The 24,172-nt window shown below is 36.3% G+C and overlaps 1 protein-coding gene across 3 annotated transcripts in view; it reads right to left on the reverse strand.

Moving 5' to 3' along the window:
• Positions 1-24,172, reverse strand: part of LOC149806226 (WD repeat and FYVE domain-containing protein 3-like) — a 413,256-nt gene that overhangs the window by 267,996 nt on the left and 121,088 nt on the right. For all 3 annotated transcript variants that reach the window (XM_089951178.1, XM_089951177.1, XM_089951179.1), the window contains 4 exons: positions 11,726-11,864; positions 9,461-9,561; positions 5,941-6,089; positions 905-991 (listed from right to left, as the gene is read on the reverse strand). In XM_089951178.1, the coding sequence (XP_089807304.1) occupies positions 905-991; positions 5,941-6,089; positions 9,461-9,561; positions 11,726-11,864 (476 nt within the window). The remainder of the gene's footprint in view (positions 1-904; positions 992-5,940; positions 6,090-9,460; positions 9,562-11,725; positions 11,865-24,172) is intronic.

A 24,172-nucleotide genomic window follows, 5' to 3' on the forward strand; every position in this document is an offset into this window, starting at 1 on the left:
TAACATGGAAGGACACTACAATTACTACCATTACAGCCAGGGGTGTAACATGGAAGGACACTATGATTACTACCATTACAGCCTGGAGTGTAACATGGAAGGACACTACGATTACAGCCAGGAGTGTAACACGGAAAGACACTACAATTGCTACCATTACAGCCAGGTGTGTAACATGGAAGGACACTACAATTACTACCATTACAGCCAGGTGTGTAACATGGAAGGACACTACGATTACTACCATTATAGCCTGGAGTGTAACATGGAAGGACACTATGATTACAGCCAGGAGTGTAACACGGAAGGACACTATGATTACTACCATTACAGCCAGGAGTGTACCATGGAAGGACACTATGATTACTACCATTACAGCCAGGAGTGTAACATGGAAGGACACTACGATTACTACCATTACAGCCAGGAGTGTAACATGGAAGGACACTACGATTACAGCCAGGAGTGTAACATGGAAGGACACTACGATTACTACCATTACAGCCAGGAGTGTACCATGCATGCTGATACTGATAAGAATGCTTTTGCATTATTTTTATTTTAAGAAAAGAATTCTTTTCAAGAATTTCCTTTTTTCCAAATGTAAGATATAATGTTTTTCTTGCATTAGGAATTTTAACTTGATGTTTTTCTTAAAACAAGATGAGTGTTTTCTTGTCAAGAACACTGCTTTGAAATTTTATTTCTTTATTAGGAATTTTTAACCTGTCTTCGTCTTGAAACAAGATCAATGTTTCTTAACAACAATCCTATAACATTAAAAATAAACTGGAAAAATGGTGTGCAAGTAACAAGAAGACACTAAAAGACATGTCATGAGTTTCCTGATTTATTTTCCAACAAATTTCTGTCCATGTGATTATTTTTAGATGCAGCTATTTACCTGTCAAAAGCATCTAGAGCCATGTCATAAAGATTACGCATCATCAGACAACAGGACAGCACAGTATTTGGGACTTTGGGCTTTGATCTGCAAACGAGAAGCATCCACACAATTATGCACATTACCTCAGTTTGGCAAACACTGGATAATAAGGCAATGAAAAAACAATGACAAGTACCTTATGTTTTTATCAAAATAAGGCATTTTGCAAGCAACGAATATTGTCTGGTCTATGACTGAAAATAAGGCATTTAGCAAGAAATGAATATTGCCTGATCTCTGTATGAAAATAAGGCATTTAGCAAGCAACGACTAGTGCCTAATCCCCTTATGAAGAAAAGGCATTTAGCAAAGCAATGAATATTGGTTGGTCTCTATGAAAATAGGGCATTTAGTAAGCAACGACTAGTGCCTGATCTCTGCATGAAAATAAGGCTTTTAGCAAGCAAGGAATATTGCCTGGTCTCTATGAAAACAAAGCAATTAGCAAGCAATAACAACTGCCTTTTCAATAGGTTCTGTATCAAGTGTATGAATGGACAAAATTCCTCTGAAATGGCTGGAATATGAATCATTCCAATTTCAAAATCATATAATATTGCTACAATATTGTTCCTGATGATATGGCTATAATAATTCTCATGAAATGACTTCAATATTGTTCTTCATGATATGGCTATAATATTGTTCTTCATGGTATGACTACAATATTGTTCTTCATGGTATGGCTACAATACTGCTCCTTATGATATGGCAACAATATTATTCTTCATGGTATGGCTACAATACTGCTCCTCATGATAGGGCTACAATACTGTTCCTCATGATAGGGTTACAATATTGTTCTTCATGATATGGCTACAATATTATTCTTTATGATATGGCTACAATATTGTTCTTCATGATATGGTTACAATATTATTCATGATATGGCAACAATATTGTTCTTCATGATATGGCTACAATATTGTTCCTCATGATATGACTACAATATTATTCTTTATGATATGGCTACAATATTGTTCTTCATGATAGGGCTACAATATTGTTCCTCATGATATGGCTACAATATTGTTCCTCATGATAGAGCTACAATATTGTTCTTCATGATAGGGCTACAATACTGTTCCTCATGATATGGCTACAATACTGTTCCTCATGATAGAGCTACAATATAGTTCATAAAATGGCTGCAATATTGTTCTTCATGATATGGCTACAATATTATTCTTTATGATATGGCTACAATATTGTTCTTCATGATATGGTTACAATATTATTAATGATATGGCAACAATATTGTTCTTCATGATATGGCTACAATATTGTTCCTCATGATATGACTACAATATTATTCTTTATGATATGGCTAAAATATTGTTCTTCATGATAGGGCTACAATATTGTTCCTCATAATATGGCTACAATATTGTTCCTCATGATAGAGCTACAATATTGTTCTTCATGATAGGGCTACAATATTGTTCCTCATGATAGGGCTACAATATTGTTCCTCATGATAGGGCTACAATATTGTTCCTCATGATAGGGCTACAATACTGTTCCTCATGATAGGGCTACAATATTGTTCCTCATGATATGGCTACAATATTGTTCCTCATGATAGGGCTACAATACTGTTCCTCATGATATGGCTACAATATTGTTCCTCATAACAGGGCTACAATATAGTTCATAAAATGGCTGCAATATTGTTCTTCATGATAGGGCTATAATATTGTTCCTCATGATAGGGCTGCAATATTGTTCCTCAAGATAGGGCTACAATATTGTTCATAAAATGGCTACAATATTGTTCCTCATGATATGGCTATAATATTGTTCCTCATGATATGGCTACAATATTGTTCTTCATGATATGGCTACAACATTGGTCCTCATGATATGGCTACAATGTTGCTCATCATGATATGGCTTTAATATTATTCCTCATGAAATGGCTACAATATTGTTCTTCGTGGTATGGCTACAATATTGTTCCTCATAATATGGCTACAATATTGTTCCTCATGATAGGGCTACAACATTGTTCTTCATGATATGACTACAATATTATTCTTTATGATATGGCTAAAATATTGTTCTTCATGATAGGGCTACAATATTGTTCCTCATAATATGGCTACAATATTGTTCCTCATGATAGAGCTACAATATTGTTCTTCATGATAGGGCTACAATATTGTTCCTCATGATAGGGCTACAATATTGTTCCTCATGATAGGGCTACAATACTGTTCCTCATGATAGGGCTACAATATTGTTCCTCATGATATGGCTACAATACTGTTCCTCATGATAGGGCTACAATACTGTTCCTCATGATATGGCTACAATATTGTTCCTCATAACAGGGCTACAATATAGTTCATAAAATGGCTGCAATATTGTTCTTCATGATAGGGCTATAATATTGTTCCTCATGATAGGGCTGCAATATTGTTCCTCAAGATAGGGCTACAATATTGTTCATAAAATGGCTACAATATTGTTCCTCATGATATGGCTATAATATTGTTCCTCATGATATGGCTACAATATTGTTCTTCATGATATGGCTACAACATTGGTCCTCATGATATGGCTACAATGTTGCTCATCATGATATGGCTTTAATATTATTCCTCATGAAATGGCTACAATATTGTTCTTCGTGGTATGGCTACAATATTGTTCCTCATAATATGGCTACAATATTGTTCCTCATGATAGGGCTACAACATTGTTCTTCATGATATGGCTATAATATTGTTCCTCATGATATGGCTACAGTATTATTCCTCATGACAGGGCTACAATATTGTTCTTCATGATATGACTACAATATTGGTCCTCATGATAGGGCTACAATATTGTTCTTTATGATATGGCTATAATATTGTTCTTCATGATATGGCTACAATATTGTCCTCATGATATGGCTACAATACTGGTCCTCATGATATGGCTACAATATTGCTCATCATGATATGGCTTTAATATTGTTGCTCATGAAATGGCTACAATATTGTTCTTCATGATAGGGCTATAATATTGTTCCTCATGATAGGGCTACAATATTGTTCATAAAATGGCTACAATATTGTTCCTCATGATAGGGCTGCAATATTGTTCCTCATGATATGGCTACAATATTGTTCCTCATGATAGGGCTACAATATTGTTCCTCATGATAGGGCTACAATATTGTTCCTCGTGATAGGGCTACAATATTGTTCCTCATGATAGGGCTACAATATTGCTCCAATTAACAGAGCTACAATATTGTTACTTTAAGTCACCAGGTGATAGCGTGGAATAAACATCTTGCTATAAGGGGTCATGATTTCAATACACTTGGAACACGGGAATGGCACTTTTAATGTGGAGTAGATGCAATTTTAGATTTTTATATCATTTTCATAAAAACTCTTGGAGTAGTCAGAGATCCCTAGATTATAATTTTAAAACAGTGCCTTCCATGGGTAGCATGTTATGTTTAAATTGAAGCAATATTATACTGACAAAAATAACATGACATTACTCATCTAATGTGTTTAGAAGTGGTAAATATGCGATTTTGAGCTCTTCATCAATACAAGAATCATGACAAAATGGCATTACTAGATTTTAATCACACAATTTGTTTTGTTTTCCCCAAGTGACTGATAATATATATATATATATATATATATATATATATATATATATATCACTTTAAACTAAAAGACAATGCAGCTGTCTTTTAGAAATTAGAATTATCAAGTATATTTAGGACTGTTCCATTTCAGCATATATGGTCTTAGGAAAGGCATGGGGGGGGGGGTATGGGGGGGGGTAAAATATGCCAAGAGTACACTGATTGCCAGTTCATGTGAAAATGATACAAAATACTAACCACATTTATAGCATTTATGGGCAACTAATCCAACATTAAAAGTACCTTCCTTTGGTCCCAAGTATGTTTACAGGAATAATCCATATTAAAGACAGGTGTAACAGGTATTGATGTTGAAACTCATACTGTTGGATCTGTATGTTAATATAGGCTGAAGGAAAACAATATGAAGCTTCAGTATTATTTCTTTCTTTCCATTTTTTTAAAAAACAATATTTAACAAAATTAAATGCAAAAGTACCATTTAGTCAAAAACTATATTTACATACACTAACATTAATAATGTAATTGTGACCTGCATGCTGTTTGCACACACACACACACACCAGTAAACACTCACAGCCAAAGAATATCTATGCCATGGTTTGGTACATAATACATCAGCATTATTATGGACCCAAACCACTGTGTTATAATGGGTGGAACTGTATTTGTTCAGATGTTATAATGGATGGAACTGCATTTGTACAGATGTCATAATAGGGGAGAACTGTATTTGTACAGATGCTATAATAGGGAAGAACTGTATTTGTACAGATGTTATAATAGGGGAAAACTGTATTTGTACAGATGTTATAATAAGGGAGAACTTTATTTGTACAGATACCAATCTGTTTAAAATCAAGACACTGACAAAGGTTCATGTTCTGTCAACCTTTGTATTCCCGGTCCACATATTTGTATTAACCTATCAGATAAAGCATTAGATTTAAGAAAGATTTGTTTTAAGGAAACAGCAATTCCAGATGATGTTTTTCACTCTCATTAATGTGAAAGTTGTAATTTAAATGGTGATTTTGACAGGTCAACACATGGTGTGTGTCAGATCTCTGTTAATTAGAGATCTACATTTTAATCACAATGGTATAGTTACAACCGCTGATGCAATTATTTTGGCTCTACCTTTAAAGTACAATCACAACATTATAACTGTGTCCACTCTCCACAATTTGTTTTACTAATAAATGCAATACTGGTCTGATGGGACAACACACTATATCAGCTGCATTCATGTTAAAATGACCATTGAGTGATACACATATAAATCATTCAAATAAGAATATTGATCATTATCATATTCATTGCAAGCAAGACAAGACAAGAGTGGATCTGAATAAGTTAAGTAAGGTAATGTAACCTTGTATCTGTGCTAAACTGGAAGTAGTCTTCAAACATGTTGCTGAAGTTCTTCGTTGGTGCAAGATCTTCAGGAATGGGCTGGATATCCATGGTGGAAGAGAAGCAGCCTAGTAGTCGCACTGCTTCTGTCAAACTGTCATATCGTACCTGCAAACACATGGGATTTTAACATAGGACATAATGCAGCCTGAATTGGGACATTATTTTAACTGACACTGATGATTTCATCCAGCAAACATTGGGCTATTTCATCATTCATCTGGTTGCAACTTGCATGCCAATAAATGCTCAAAACTAGTTCATGGTGGTTAATACATCAATGGTTCGATAGACCTGTCTGTGCTACTTATCAGTGAAAACTAGTTCATGGTGGCTAATACATCAATGGTTCGATAGACCTGTCTGTGCTACTTATCAGTCAAAACTAGTTCATGGTGGCTAATACATCAATGGTTCGATAGACCTGTCTGTGCTACTGAAAATTATGCTGCTTCTTAACCAATGGCTATACTTAACCAGAAAAATTTATGTAGTCTGATTTGGATATTTCATCTGTCGGATTCTATGATTAAAAGAAAACTAATGAGATGAAAGAAACATGCTTTTTCCAAAGTTTGCCATATACTCACCCTAAAAAAAACTATTTCAGTTATTAACTAAGAAAAAGAACATTTTCTTTTTACTATAAAAAAAATCTTGTTCCTGAATCAAATATTATAAGAAAAAGGAATGTTATGTCTTGCCTGCTCTGATATATATATAGCATGAAAACCTTCAAAAATCACTGTGGTATCACAAGTAGGTCACAATGACCTACATTTGCCAGTTGTAATATCCTCCAAAAATGAATTTACCCATAAAGTTTCATGATAGTACATACAACAATGACAGAAAAACTGGGCTAAATGCCAACATAATCACTAGTGAAAATGTTGGGTACAGTAATCTACTTTGCCCAATGCGAGTAGTATCCTCCTTGTATATACTCATCAAGTTACATGACTGTACTAGAATACGCAAACCCATATGAATGTACCCATCAAGTTTGATGACTGTACACTGTAATACACAAACCCATATGAATGTACCCATCAAGTTGAATGACTGTACACCGTAATACACAAACCCATATGAATGTACCCATCAAGTTTGATGACTGTACAATGTAATACACAAACCCATATGAATGTACCCATCAAGTTTAATGACTGTACACTGTAATACACAAACCCATATGAATGTACCCATCAAGTTTGATGACTGCACACTGTAATACACAAACCCATATGAATGTACCCATCAAGTTTGATGACTGTACACTGTAATACATAAACCCATACAAATATACCTATCAAGTTGCATAACTGTACCCTAGAATACATAAACCCACATGAATATACCCATCAAGTTTTATGACTGTACTAGAATACAAAAAACCCATATGAATGTACCCATCAAGTTACAGGTCTGTACTAAAATACATAAACCCATAAGAATATACCCATCAAGTTTCATGACTGTACACTGTAATACATAAACCCATATGAATATACCCATCAAGTTTCACGACTGTACACTGTAATACATAAACCCATATGAATATACCCATCAAGTTTCATGACTGTACACTGTAATACACAAATCCATATGAATGTATCCATCAAGTTACAGGTCTGTACTAGAATACACAAACCCATAAGAATATACCCATCAAGTTTCATGACTGTACACCGCAATACATAAACCCATATGAATATACCCATCAAGTTTCATGACTGTACACTGTAATACATAAACCCATAAGAATACACCCATCAAGTTTCATAACTGTGCACTGTAACACATAAACCTATATGAATATACCTATCAAATTTCATAACTGTACACTAGAATACATAAACCTATATGAATATACCCATCAAGTTTCATGATTGTACACTAGAATACACAAACTCATGAATAGACTCATCATGTTTTATGAATATCTAGAAGCATGTCAGACAAATGGAGCTAATGTGAAAACTTATCATAATCAATGAACTTGAAAGAAGAATACTGACTTAATTTTTTCCCATGGTAGGCAGTGTCACCCAAGATGAATAAAACCATTAAGTTCTATGACCCATCAACAGTATCAGAGAAAATGAGCTAAATGAAAAACTGGATATGTGATACCTATGTATTGCCCATGTTTTGTAGGTGAGACAAAAATGTTCTCACTCATTTAACCCTAGATAGGCAGGGAGGTAGGCTGGTAGGTAGGTTGTTGTTGTTGTTGTTGTTGTGGGGTTTAACGCCATTTTTCAGCACACGATAGGCCATATATGGCGGCCAGTATTAATGGTGGAGGAAGAACCCGGGAAAACCCCGGAAAGAACCACCGACCCACGAGAAGCTACTGGCATGCTTTCTCACATATCTACATGGTAGGTAGGTATGTACATACATATAAGGTTTAACAGCCACTGTAACCTTGACCTTTGACCTTTTGACCCTAACATTTATAGGATTTGGTCCCGGTGTATGATATAAAACTAATGTCTGTGCAGGAACCACCTGTCAGTCAAAATGAACCCGATCTTTCACCTTTTTAACCCCAAAATAAATAGGGTTCTTCCCCATACCCAATGTGCAAACCATCTACAAAGTTTGGTAGCTGTTGATGGTGAAAACTCTGAATTACTGTATGGAAATAAATTTGGTAATAAACAGATGAATGGACACATGAAATAAATTTGGTAATAAACAGATGAATTGACACATGGAATAAATCTGGTAATAAACAGATGAATGGACACATGGAATAAATTTGGTAATAAACAGATGAATGGACACATGGAATAAATTTGGTAATAAACAGATGAAAGGACACATGGAAGCATGAACAACATCCTAATATATCAGCTCCACCTTATGGCAGGCATGTTGTTCACACAGTCTACACCCACAGTACTATCAATCTACACCCAAAGTACTATCTATCTACACCCAAAGTACTATCAATCTACACCCACAGTACTATCAATGATCCAAGTTTTATGTGTCTAGCTTTAACAATCAAGGATTTCTAGCAAATTATACACATAAAAACATAAAGTTACACATATACAAACATAAAACTACACACATACAATCATAAAATTACACACAAACATAACACCATTCTGAGGATACACAGTGTCACAATATCATCTGCTTTCTTTAAAAGTGAGAGAATAATTATCTGAAACTGATGAAATTTTTAAAAATGACTAAAGTTTGATAATCTGGCACATAAGTGTTGACTACTTTATGATTTGATTCTAGTGTTTGAATTTCTGGGTTTCTTATGTTCAGCTTGGTTGGTTTAATAGCATTTCTGTCACTTTCCTTGCTACAGTTTGCCAAGGAAATGGCAACTAAGTGCCTTTCTCAAAGACAAATTGGGGCAGCTAACCTAGGCTGGCCTTGACATGTAATGAACCCAAGAATGATACCATATCAACTCAGTTACAGCAGCTCCCTTAAGGAGCACTTACATCTGAAGTGAAGAACTTGGCATTAGCTGGTTCGTATCTCATAGCAACTGTCAATGTGCTGAACACAGTCTTCAACATGGTCAGGATCTCCTGCCGGTTCACTACAAGAGGAAAAGTACAAAGCACTTTTAGTGAATGAAAGAAAATGTCTACACAAGATGGCTTTTCTTGCCAATATGACATTAAACTGATAGACATGTCTAAAATAAACTGTTAAAGATAAAAAATCTGTAAGCAAATTATGTTTATCCAAGAATATCTATTCAATCACATCAACGTTACTAATATAAGGTGTACTACCTCTTTAATCGAAAAATTCCTGAAAAACAAAAATGTTGTTTTCTCACATTTATACACCACATGAAAAATTAACTGAAAAAAAAATTAACTTAAAAAGAAGCCCGCATATGGGTAAATAGTATGCATTAGAAGGGTTGAACCTAAAACTATTTTTATTTTAGCACTGTCTCTACACAAGTACAACTGATGTAAACAAGATCTCACAAGGCTTGATTTTTATATTGGGCACACAAAAGCTACACAGCAAATTATTTTCATTGTTTTGAAAAGTTTCTTCTCGGTTATGTCATTCACAAGCTGTAAATGTGATGTGTTGATTTTCAAATAAAACTGCAGTAATTTGACCAAATCATTACATTATGGTTGACAGGAATCAGACTTTTGTCTGTGCCCTATAGCAACAGATACACCAAGTGGAAAAGGACCACAATCAAATATATATAAACCCTTTCTCGCCTGTTTTATCAAACAGGTTGGTTGAATATGTAATTTTAGGAATGTCGTCTGCTATGTGCATATGTTTTTACTTACAAAATCAATGTCAGTCACACTGGATTTTAAAAACAGGTATCCAGAGATTGCTTAATAAAGCTGTGTAATGCATTTTCTCAGACCTGCCATGTACTGCTATTGTTGACTTGGAAAATATGCATTTAAACAGTAAAGAAGTGAGATCCAAGGATCAGGCTAATGCAGCAAAGATAAACATTATGTTCAACTAAGTTTATAAAGTACACTTAGACCCTAATTGCCTCCAGTACAGTTTGAATTGCAGTTTCAAACCCATGGCACTCAAAGGTTTCTTGCTTATTCTCCCAGCTTTTTATACTCTTTGGGTTTCTTTTGCATTCCACATGATGATGACATACTCAAATCAACAAATGATGTACAAAAAACTAAAATGCTGCCCTTCTTTCTTTTCCTTCTCAAGAATCCTAACATTCCTTTTTATGTGCAGATTGTTTTAGCTTTTAAGGGACTTACTGTCCTGTTCATCTTCAACGTGTTTTCATTCACTGGATGCCACTTCTAGATCATGCTAAATGACCAACAGCTTGATTATGCAGTCATTTTAAATGAAAAGTATGGCAGTCTGAAGTGCCCAAAGTCCTCCTGTGAAATTTAACTAGTTCCCTAATGAACTCCATTGAATCTAATATGAAATTTGGATCTGGATCAGACATGGACAGACCAGTATCTGTATATGATTGCAATACTTCTGTAATTTTTGCTATTATTCCTTAAATTAAGGGTCATCTGAGTATGGGTTGACAGGCCTGTCTTCTCAGCAGTGATTTTAATATATGTTCTTTTTATTATGTGTAATTATTAAAATCTAGTGATGAAAATATGTAGTTTTTACTAAAATTTGTATAAAAATATTGCATTTTGTTCCCATATTGTTAAACCACATATGGTACATCAACCTTGAAAAACTAAATGTTAGGTGTTATAGTTTGCATCTGTAACCTGACACTCTGTTTATGAACTTTTCCTCCTGTTCTGTAATTTTCATCCATCTTCTCAAATGTTTGATTTCATTACATGCATGTTTCTCTCTGCCTCAGGCACAATCAACCCTGACACTTGCACTAGATTATGTCTAAAAGCTGTACTTGCAGCTTGGTATCAGTGTTACTCAATTTGTACCGATTTTTCAAAGCAATGAAAACCTGATCAAACACAGCTGATATGTACAACATTTACTGACAAAGAACTTGTTACTGCCTTAATTTTATGGTTTTTAATGTACCAAAGAAAGTGTAATCCATATACAGGCAAGCATAAGACATAATTATGTGGAAAAAAAGCATAATTGCTGGTATATATGTAAAGGGCATAACAACCTCCTCTCATAGGTAAAATCTTGTAAAATTAAAGACATTGGGAAATTTTAAAAAAGGCTAGAAATCAGACTAATCTTGTGCCTACAGAATGCCTGTACAGAGAAAGAGAGAGAGATACCTTTAGCCCAAGGAGATTTTGGTGGATCTGCCAGACATCCCTCCATGGAAACAAGGACAGACATCACATACACAAATCCCCCAACTTTTCTAAACACAGTCCTGGTCTTGTGACTCTCCCGCAACACATTCAACAGGGACTGAAAGCAATCAGATAATCTTGCAATAATTTAATGAAATAAACGTGGCTGCTTTACCACTCAGTTTAAGGTAGGAACTAGAAGAATTCAAACAAGAAAGGTAGACTTTTCTTCCCAAAAATGTATGCTTATCTTCCATTAAATCCTTGTCTTTTATATAGTTTTCAACAATATTTGCACATTTTAAGATTTACTATAAGCATTATATTGATACCTGATCTCTGGAAATTGGAAAACTTAAGATGGTCAGGTATTGTTTAAGGACTTCTAGTCCACCCAATTAACTGCCAGTGAGTAACTGATTTTCAACACAAAATTTTGAAACGACTGGATGATTTAGCCATATTTTAAAAAAAGTAAGATAAAAAAGCAATTCAGTGTGGCAGCCATACTGGATGCATGAGGGGTACAATTTTGGGACCAACTAGATTTAAGGTCAAAGCAGCACCATTCTGAATGAGGACCAACAAATAATTAGAAAACTCCATGTCCATTTAGGAGGACTAGAAATACCAATACTTTCAACATTGGCTGCCATACTTAATGTCATATTAAAACCATTTAGTATCAACCATCATAAGACTTCTGGTGAAAACCCAACACCAATATGACTTTCCATGAGTAGCAATAAGACTTTGGTGAAAACCCAACATCAATATGACTTTCCATGAGTAGCAGTAAGACTTCTGGTGAAAACCCAACATCAATATGACTTTCCATGAGTAGCAGTAAGACTTCTGGTGAAAACCCAACATCAATATGACTTTCCATGAGTAGCAGTAAGACTTCTGGTGAAAACCCAACATCAATATGATTTTCCATGAGTAGCAGTAAGACTTCTGGTGAAAACCCAACATCAGTATGACTTTCCATAAGCAGCAGTGAGACTTCTGGTGAAAACCCAACATCAATATGACTTTCCATGAGTAGCAGTAAGACTTCTGGTGAAAACCCAACATCAATATGACTTTCCATGAGTAGCAGTAAGACTTCTGGTGAAAACCCAACATCAATATGACTTTCCACGAGTAGCAGTAAGACTTCTGGTGAAAACCCAACATCAATATGACTTTCCATGAGTAGCAGTAAGACTTCTGGTGAAAACCCAACATCAATATGACTTTCCATGAGTAGCAGTAAGACTTCTAGTGAAAACCCAACATCAATATGACTTTCCACAAGTAGCAGTAAGACTTCTGGTGAAAACCCAACATCAATATGACTTTCCATGAGTAGCAGTAAGACTTCTGGTGAAAACCCAACATCAATATGACTTTCCATGAGTAGCAGTAAGATTTCTGGTGAAAACCCAACATCAATATGACATTCCATGAGTAGCTGTAAGACTTCTGGTGAAAACCCAACATCAATATGACTTTCCATGAGTAGCATTAAGACGTCTGGTGAAAACCCAACATCAGTATGACTTTCCATGAGTAGCATTAAGACGTCTGGTGAAAACCCAACATCAGTATGACTTTTCATGAGTAGCAGTAAGACTTCTGGTGAAAACCCAACATCAATATGACTTTCCATGAGTAGCAGTAAGACATCAGATCAGCACAATATTCATTTAAAACAAACTAAACCCCATGCTCATATGATTTTCCATTCAAGATGGCTGCTGTAGTGAAATATTGGATGTCAGATCAGCACCACTAAATTTAGGACCAACATGACATCAAAAGAAATATTATACTGAAAATCCCATGTTCATATACATCTAACCATCTATTCAAGAGGTTTAGCAAAAAAACATGATTTTCAAGATGGATGCTGTGGTAGGCAAATTGGATATCTGAGCTCAACCATTTTCATTTAGGACAAACCAGACATTGGGATAAATGTATGTGTTAAGTTTTGTGGATATGGTCCAAGTAGTTTATGAAGAGTAGTGGTAACAAAACTGTGTTCAAGGATGGACATACGTAGATGACTGACAATGGAAGACAAATGACTGATGACTGACAACACGCCAACCCAAATATTCATCTAATGCAAGCTGAAATTTGGAAATCATGACTGTGATGGATGTGCAAGAAGACTGGATAAGAACTACAGGTTTACATTCAGGTTATAGAATCTACAATCTCACAGGAGTTTTGATAAGAGTTACCCAATAAGCCCTAACCCATGAGAACAAGAGCTTTAAATTCCACTGTTGCCCTGAATATACTTACCTGATCACATTAACATCAGTTATATAAGCCCGACTACCTCCTGAATCCAGTCATCTCAAAGACAAAATTTTGTCTTTCTGTCTATAATATATTAAGGGAATAACTCTTGCCCATTACATCCTCTTGCCAACCACAGATGGCACTAGTTTAAAGCTGAGCAGAACATCTTTTAAACAGATAAAATTGGGAGGGTACTAAAGTAATGTGATTATTCTAGGACACATTTGCTTTCTCCTTTGAATATGTTCCCTGAATACATTAACATTAGGAGAATAGGCAATAGGCAGAGGGAATGTGGAGACTCAAGCCTAAACCCAGGTAACCTCTGAGAGGAGAATTCCAAATTCCTATTCGAAGGTTAACCTACTCTCCTAAATGGGAGCAGCACCACTGGATTACATCTAGAGAGAAGAAATAATTAGATCTTTTTACTACATAAACGTTCCATGTGAATCGAAGAAAAAGCTGCACAGGGTGTTCATACATAGGCTGTGCTGATGTCACTTGGGTCTGGTAGCCACTTGTCTGACTGAGCCTGGGCCTACCAGATCCAGAGTGTGTTTATTGTGGAGTTTTGATGATCAAAACTCAAGAAGGCTGTCTGTGCAAGCATACAAAGCGACTGCCATGACAATATGTTTGATAGAAACATTACAGTCAAAAGCAAAGCTTGTGGAGATTGCTCTTAATTCTTATGAACTTTATGAAATGACTCAGAGTACACCGTACATGTTACCCATGTCAGCTTAAGGGATTATGCCCTCTCTGTCATGGAACTGTATATATTCATCGTTTATTTATTATTTGGATTAAATACATGTACTTGGGTTTCATATTTTGTGTACAGCATTTACCCGAGGGTGGTTTATGTATATCATTTATTATTTCAAAGTGGTGAGTTTGGTTCATCCCATGCTGCACAAGCAAAGTGCTTACAATGAAAAAACTGATATACCCAGAGCACACATTGAGTGTATGGTTACATGGCCTGTGTATAAACTACCTCGTTGTAGAGTGAAACATCACAAGGAGTCTTGTCAGTGACCAGTTTACCGTAATGATGTGCAATCTCTATCTGTAGAGGTATGCGAGTTAAATATTATTTTCCTATTTGTATTATAGGATATAATTGTTTTAAGATCACATTTATCTTGTATTTTAGGTAATTCAGACTTGTGTTGTATTATGCAATGTTATAGTCTGTTTTCTAGTTTACCTGTATATAAGTTAACAGAATGATTATATTTGCAATGTTGTATTTATTAAGGAAGAGAAGGTATTGTGCTAAGTACTTTAAGATTCTTGTCAGATAAAGGTTCACTTCTGAACCTGATTATCACCTTGCACAGCAGTCCCAATAATAAAATTTGTATAAAATGATCAACTCTAGTTTGCAGTACATAGCGTCATTACGTGCTGTTATACATGACCATGTCATTTGTAGTACACGGAGTCAGACTGAGAGCTGACTGACTGATCACCGATGACTGATTGGTGATTGATTGAATGGTGACTGGCGAATGCTGAGTGTAGTGCTGAAGGTGTGATGGAGGGACAAAGTGACAGTTACGCTGTATCTCAATATATGCACTATACTGTAGGTGTTATTTAGGCATGGTGCTAATTTGGGTTGTGTGCTGCTGTTGGTGGATGACAGTGGCCCGGAAGAAGAAAAAGGTCATCACGTGGTGAAGAACCAGGGCTTCTGGACCAATGGGTCTACAGAGAAGAGATTCTACAGATCTTTCGGCAGACCAGGAGGGGCAGACCAATCATGGTGGCTCCTCAACCATTCGACAGAGTGTTGGGGCTGAGAAGACTTATCAGATTTGTGTTCGACTCAACAAGATAAATGTCATATTTCACTATTTGAGTGAAAACTAATCATATTTCATTATTTGCGTGAACTATATCATTTTTGTGTGGAAATTGTCAATGTTAACGTATTATCAGTTTTTCTACTGTTTGTGTGGAATCACTCTGAATCATTAATCATTGTAACTTTTTACTATAGAAGTTTTTTCTTGCAAATCAATATCCATTTCATTTAAATCACAATATTATCTGGTTCGTGCATATTTTGTTACATTTTCAATATTTGGATTTTGTGGGGACACAAATCAGTCTTTTTCACTGAATCATTCATCAATAAACATTCTATTTTTTTCACCATCAAAAGTGTTCCTCGCTATAATCCAACCCCAGCCTGGTTATCTTGTTACACTCTTTACCAGGTTTAACTGGATGAAAGAGGCATAGTCAAGTCCCATGAATCAGTACACTGCAGATAAAGTCTAAGAACAATTACCAGATCCTGTTTGAAAGCCTATTGGGATATGTAAATACAGAAGAGTGGACATATGATGACTTTTTGACTGCCCACTGATAGCAATTAGCAGCAGAGAAGGCAAATCCCACAAACTATTTCGCTTAACAGAGCCTTCTATTGAGAACATTTTAGATAGAGTGATTCTTTTCACAAAATAAACCCTCCATTCAGAAAACATGACAAAATAGGGTTTCTATGCTGGCTTGAAGGGTTATCTCATGAAAATATCTACCTATACAACTATTTCTGTTAATACAATGTTCTATCTTGCGAAAACACTCTGTGGTGTTCAGCCCTCTCTGCTGCTCTGTGTTACATAAATCACGTCTGTGTTACCCCTGGAAAATATCCTGGCAGGGTTTGTCTGTCATCGCCGTTTCTGCTGCTCTCTAGTTAAAAATTGTATCTAACCCAACTCGATATCTTGTCCTGGGGTCATGTAAATTTATTGTTACAAATCCATGTGGTTTTGCCTGAGCACGACTAAAGAAATGTTTAAACTTATTTATATCCATATCACCGCTGCACCAAGTCTGATGTATATTTCGTAACGTGTGTGTGTCAACGCCGTTGAACAACGCAAGAATGTTACAGTTCACTTTCAGGATTTGTGTATATCGTTGAGTTACATAAATCACATCCATGTTTTTATGTCTGCCGCATGAAAATATCCTGGCAGGATTTGACTGTTTGTCCAACATCACATCATCGTACACGACTAAATTGTTAATTCTCCCATCAATATCATCGATACTTGTTGATTCATCAATACTAGTAATAAATTCAATAACATCATCACCATCGTTTAGCGACTTTACACTTTGATTAAAATCTTTTAACACGCTGTAGCATCGCTGATTGTCCACAGATGGAGCTACCAAATACAATTTATCCCACTTCATCCACTTCATTATTAAATTTAACAACAACTGCGTCTTGCCACTCCCAGATGGGCCTATAATTATCATTCGAATTGAATTTGATATCACCGAGTTATGTTTGATTGGCTCTTGTCCTTTTGTAGCAGAAAAGTCAGTGATCTCCATTAGATATATTATAAAATAATATGGATTTATATTGTGTGAAATGTAGAGCACGTACCCCAACTGCGGACATAACAACCACTACAACAAAAAATAATCGACAAGCGCTTACAGGCAAGTGTGAACGATGCAGTACAAAAAAGTTCAAATTTATTCCGTCAGGTAAAAAAAAAAAGGAGGTGATATTGCAGCCAAGTTAACAAAGTTACCAGGAGCTCCATGGGGAAAATACCCAGGAGAAAAACATCTTCCAGGATATAATTACTGTGGTCCTGGAAACTGACTTGATATCAGACTTGATGCCTTAGATCAGCCCAATCCAGGTGAGTATCTGATAAACGCTATTGATAAGGCGTGTTATGCGCATGATATAGCTTACCGAAGTAAGGATTTGCAACAGCGCCATCTCGCGGATGTGAAATTAATTCACACGTTAAATGCCATCACTGATAAATCTTTCAAAGAAAAGTTAGCTAGTTGGTTAATAAAATCTGCAATGAAAGGTAAATTAGTGCTAGGTGCTGGTATATAATGGTGTCAATTCAATATTCCCCAAAAGGATATTGGAGCGGTAGCGCAGCAATTAGTAAACTCGCTGAAGCAGCAAAAGTTACGCGAGTTACTGCTAAAAATTGGTTATCCCGACAGGCAATATGGCAAATTTATCTACCGCGTCCTAAACAAATTCACTTTGCACATTTTAATGTTAGTGTGCCAAATGAAGTTCATCAAGCCGATATATTGTTTCTGCCACATGATACCCTTCATCGCCGAACATACGAGTACGCGTTAACTGTAGTTGATGTTGCAAGTAGATACAAAGATGCGGAACCGTTAGCGACTAAAACAGCATCTGAGGTTGCTTCTGCGTTTGAACGAATTTATCAATGAGGTGGTGGACCACAAAGTGGTCTGCAATGGCCAAATTTATTATAAGTTGATCCTGGCAAAGAATTTCAAGGTGCAGTATCATCGCTGATGAAGCAACATAACGTTACCATCAGACGAGGGCATACTGAAATTCATCATGATCAGGCAATTGTTGAGCGATTTAATCGAACTCTTGCTGAGCAGTTATTTGGATATCAATACGCGAAGGAATTCATTCAAGATAAAAGATCGCGTGAATGGGTTGCAAGATTACCAAGTGTGATAGCCGCACTAAATAATGAAATTACTTGAACTACCACCATGAAACCTGCCATCACGATCACAAAAAAACATATACCCGTACGTGATTCTTCAGCACAACCAATATTAGGTAATGTCACTGTGAGATATTTATATGAACCAGGTGAACATGAAGGTGGTAAACGAAGAGCGACTGATCCTATTTGGAGTGTTACTACACATAAGATATCTAACATAACAAGATCCACTGGTAGACCAACAATCTACAGGCTGGATTCGACTGCTCCTCAACGTGGATTCACACGTGAACAATTACAAGTAATTCCCAAGGACACACAATTACCACCCCGATCACTTAACTAGCACCAGCACCCCGACGTCGATTACACTCAAGGCAGGTCAGCATCACAATATCACGTGTATGCCCGCGACTGTTATCTTTTCTATCTACGGTAAATTGTCTTGAATTATTACTCGAATACTGCCATAGCATTATACAATTACAGCTTGCACAGTGATTATTCTGCTGTTGTTTCAGCGTGATGATAAAATCAGTGTCGAGGTCGAAATCGCGATTATTTTTTTTGTCACTCTGTTTGTAACCGGCTAATTTTCTTTTTATTATGTCGCTGTTGTTTTCATCGCTATCAGTTATTAACTCTTCCAAGACAATTCTTCGCAGTTGAGATATTCTTCTGACTCTGGACACAGCTAAGTAAACTAAGTTTGACCATTCGATTCGATCATCAATGATCCATACAGTTGTATCACTGATAGTCAGTCCTTGAGATGAATGAATTATTGCGTATCCTAGCATCCACGGGGATTTATTCATTTTTAGAGCATCTCTGACAGCATAAATATCAACTAGCACAATATCATTCAATACCAAATTCTGTTTCTCTGTTTTCCCAGAAATATCAACATCTATATTCTGTAACCACGTATCAGCTGGTCTATAACATAACGGCGTTGGCAACATTGGAAATTTCTCCCGTTGTAATTGAAATAGCTGTTGTTAAAGTGTGTCTCTAACTATCTTTCTACTTGCCACTATCAAATCATCTGGTTTCCATGTTTTCCAAAAGTCGTTCATTGAAGTTTCAGGAATCATTTCGCGCATGATTTCACATTGAATTTTATTTCATTGTAATCTGATTAATGTTTTAAATTCCTTCAACGTTGCATCAAGTGCTCTATGATCATCAGACACTTCTTCATAATAATCAACAAAATCTTTTAACCAATCATGTGGAGATACGCCGACAAAAGGCGGTGGCTGACCGTGATCGCCGCACATTATCACTGCATTATTCGCTGTTAGCAGCCAATCCAGGAACAATTTTAATGTATCTAACGGTACCATACATATCTCATCCCAAATTATTTTCCCGGGAATATATTTTGTTCCCATTCGATCTGAAGTCCATACACCACCGCTGTATTTGAAAAAGCCGTGATAAGTGCAAGAATTGACTCCTCGTTGTTTCATCTCCCTGGCGAGTCTGTGTGTAGGTGTTAGCACAATCATATCTGAATCGAAAATCTTTGATTTTCCATGAAATAATTCAATCGCTCGAGTTGTCTTATCAGACCCGCCCAGTCCGTTCAAATAAACGGTTTTGTGTCTAGTGATTGGATCATACACAGATGGCGCAGAAGACATTTCTGATAATTCTGATTTGCAATAATCATCCTTAATCGTAACATCAGCGGATTCACAATATCCATGTAACATCTCCGCTTTTATTCTCCACGAACTCCATGATTTATCAGTGCTTGTAAAACAAGTCAGTGATTCTGAATATCTTTTACTGATATAAAATGAATCCGTTGCAACTCTAACTGCAGTGTCAGGAAATCGATTTATCATTGATAGCAAATTTATAGAAACATAAGCCAGCATCGAAGATCTTAAATGTGTGTACTGAGGCGATTCTCCGTTGATATAACTTACAATTGTCCCCAACTTTTCCCTGTTGGACAAGAGAGCGTCCTCCCGATTACAAAATATATTTCTCGCAACGGTGTCAGCAATTATAAAATCTAGTTCAGCATCATCGATAATCAGCCGCGAGTGATGTAGTTTAGGGTCATATGCACCACCTTGAGTAAATTTACCAATTATTCTTCGTCCGAGATCTTTTGCTGTTTTTTCACTATTGCTGAGTTTGATCTCGAGAACTTTAGGAGCCTCACCGACAATGACATCCATGGGAGTATTTGGACTCTCTCGTGCATACTCGCCAATAACCTCATCGAGACTGATACACTCCAGTGTTGGTAACCAAACTGAAGTCTGCAGTCGATATGATATGATTGCTTCACTGACCGTCAACGATACCAGTATTTGGCTGTCAAGCATATATCGCAATAACACTATTGGCGCCCAGCGCTTTTCACTAAAGTGTCTGCCAAACCAAACATAACAGCACAGATGAAGTTTTTCAGCAAATTTAAACAAAGTCACACGAGCAAATCCTGTCAAGTTAAAGTCGGGTAAATGACCGTTTATAGCAAATCGAGTTCGTGGGATGTCCAAATCGCTTAAAGTATTCGCGGCACTCGCCCATCCCGAGAAAGCTTCCCGGGTAGCACGCAGTCATATCCAAGGAAATCATCTCGCAGCAGTCATACCGGGTATTCCACAGCCCGCCATGTCCATACTCGACACAACCTAATTGTATATCTGAGAGAAACTCACTTCGGGTTGGTCTCCACGAATTTCTTTCTCTTGCGATGTGGGCGACAACACTCGGAATTGTAAAACAATTAGTTAATAACTGCTCAGTGTTTTCTTCAATTTTCGCATATTTCTCTGCGAGTTTTTTCATTTGTTGTTGCAGAGACTCCATCCTATATAATTCACCGTTGGGTTTTACAAATTGATCATACTCGCCATCTTCGGAACTTTTAAACAACCATATCAACACAGGGTCGTTTTTGCTTATCTGTTTAATAAAATCAAATATATTCCCGCGATAATATTTCACAACATGATCCCGCGGAAATATCGTAACTGCATTAGTCCAAGCATGAGCGTTATGATCAATGATATTTATTGGAGCTCCGTATCGATTATATTTCGATTTGTATGACACTTCCTCTGTTATCGTTGTTACGGTTACGGGAAATCTTAATGCTTTTTCTAGCTCGGCGACATCGTTTAATGATGCTCCTGTGTGTTTGACTCGCTCAGCCCACGCTGTTATTTTGGACTGTCTTAATGCAGTCAGACCGTTTCCCCGCATCACATTTTTAAAATGTTCCATTACTCGCTCGGCTACACAATTCAGCGTCGACGAAGTCGTCCTCATCGGGGTGAGTTTATCAATTTTTGGTTTTTTTATCGGATAAATTCCATAAATGACCACGGTCACAAGATATGCTCGAGCGTAATATGGTTTATCAATCCCGGTCAGCATTCCTGGTTTGGAATCTCTACTTAACAAAATGGTCTTTCCGCTAGCAAGGACAGGGTCAATTTTATCACGGATAATCCACATATCGGAATCTCCTTGCACAATAAATTTTATTCTGAAAAAATATTTCCAATTATCAAAGAGGGAATCAATAATTGTTTTCGCTCGTGCATCATTCATTTTAGCATCGATGACAGAGTCAACATTGACAGAGTCGTCGCGGATAATTTTAAATGACGACCACACGTGAAATGCGCCGTCATTGCGGAATTCTTTTTTGGCATTCCTGATAATATCAAACAGATCAGTCAGGGAACGTCATCGCGAGTCAGGGGTTAATCTGTCAAGATCAAATCTCCTGGTGCCAATGGTAGATAATCTTTCAAACTCCTCCATATTATATTTGAGACAAATATTTAAATAAGAAATATTATATATAGAATGAATAAATGCAAGTGGCTTGGTACAAAATCATCAACTCCTTGTAATAAGTCCTGCAGAGGTGAATTCTGCGGGCGACATTCCCAAAGAGTCCGAAGGGGGAGTTTAGGGCCAATACCATGCATGTGATGTGGTGTTGGGGTCAGGGATAAAACACAGTTATGTGCAAATTGCGGAGGAAAACGATAACATGAACTCAAGCGATATTACAACAAAAAAAAATAACCACGTTGCGCTGAAATCCGAGCGTGATTATTTGAATAAGTTTTCAGACAAATTATAAATTAGACAAATATATTATTATATAAATGAGCCAAGAATTTGTCCGACATCCAACCATTAAAAATTATGAAGCGAATCGTGATGGAATAGTCAGAAATTGCAGATTGAAAAAACCAGTTGGTGTTGTTGAAAAATCTGGTTATCTTAGATTTGCTGTTGGGAAAAAGAAGTATCTTAATCACAGGGTCGTGTTCGAGTGTTTCTTTGGAAAGATCAAAGACGGTCTTGTGATTGATCACATCAATGGTGTAAAAACCGATAATTTTTTATCCACTCTGAGAATTGTGACACAAAGCCAAAATTGTAGGGCTGGTAATACTGGCCGTAGTGAAAAGAGCGCCAAGAGAGTTGTATCAATAAATTTAGATACGAATGAAGAAATAATATTTCCATCTATGAACTCAGCTGGCAAGTATTTTGATATTTGTGTGGCATCAGTACGAAACGTCGCAGAAAAAATATATAAATCTGCTCTGTCAAAAAAATATAATAAGCAGAAAATTGTTTATCATTATCACCAAAATCCTCGGATTTCCAAACAGAGATAACTCCATTAAGCATATCTCATGCAATTAGTTTCCTCCCTTTGTGCAATACTCCTTGAGATGTCATTGTAGGTAAATTTATCCAGCGCGACTTAGTAGTATACAATTATTATTTATAGCCAGTCTATAACACTTCTGCGTTCACAGGTATTTTTCAAATTCTATGTTAAAATCCGGTCCAGAATTTAAATTCGGCTTAGAATTTAAATTTAGTTCAGTTAACGATATATACCACAGACGGGTAATAGGTCCTCCATGTACAGGTAACACAATCTCCAATTGCTTCCCCTCTGACAAAGTCAAAGGGACTTCGTCAAAGTGATTTTATCAAAGTGACTTCGTCAAAGTGACTTTATCAACACCCGCAGGTGTATTTTTTTTTTCCACAGATAAAATTTTATTTTATTACACTTGTTCGGGGTTATGGTTCATCTGTATTTTTCCTGTGATTATATTTAAGAAAAAAAACAAATAAAACATTTTAAACAAGTCACGCCCATTGAGTGAGCTATTTTTGAACTTTCAAGTATCAGTCGGTTTATATACGATACGATCTTATTAGAAGACGGAGTCTTCGAAGTTCAACAGTAATCAATACCATCTCGTCATATCCGCTCATGGCAGATGCTTTTTGCGTCATTCAGAGGTTGATTTTGGGGGGATGGTATATCCGCTGTTGAATGCAGAAAATGACTCTGTTAGGATAAGTACTGTAAGTACTATATGTCTGTGCTGTCCTTAGTTACTACTATAAATGCTATATGTTGTACCGTCCTTAGCTACTACTGTAAAATACTATATGTCTGTACCATCCTAGGATAAATTAGAATTAAGCTATATATGGGATTGTAAATAGTGTAAATACAATGCTGTAAATATGCTTCTATATGTACTGTGCCGTCCTAGGATAAGTTAGAATTAAGTTTGTAAATAGT

This window comes from Sinohyriopsis cumingii, chromosome 2 (genome assembly GCF_028554795.1).
Source record: "Sinohyriopsis cumingii isolate HCF-2022 chromosome 2, ASM2855479v2, whole genome shotgun sequence".
Classification (NCBI taxonomy): Eukaryota; Metazoa; Mollusca; class Bivalvia; order Unionida; family Unionidae; genus Sinohyriopsis; species Sinohyriopsis cumingii.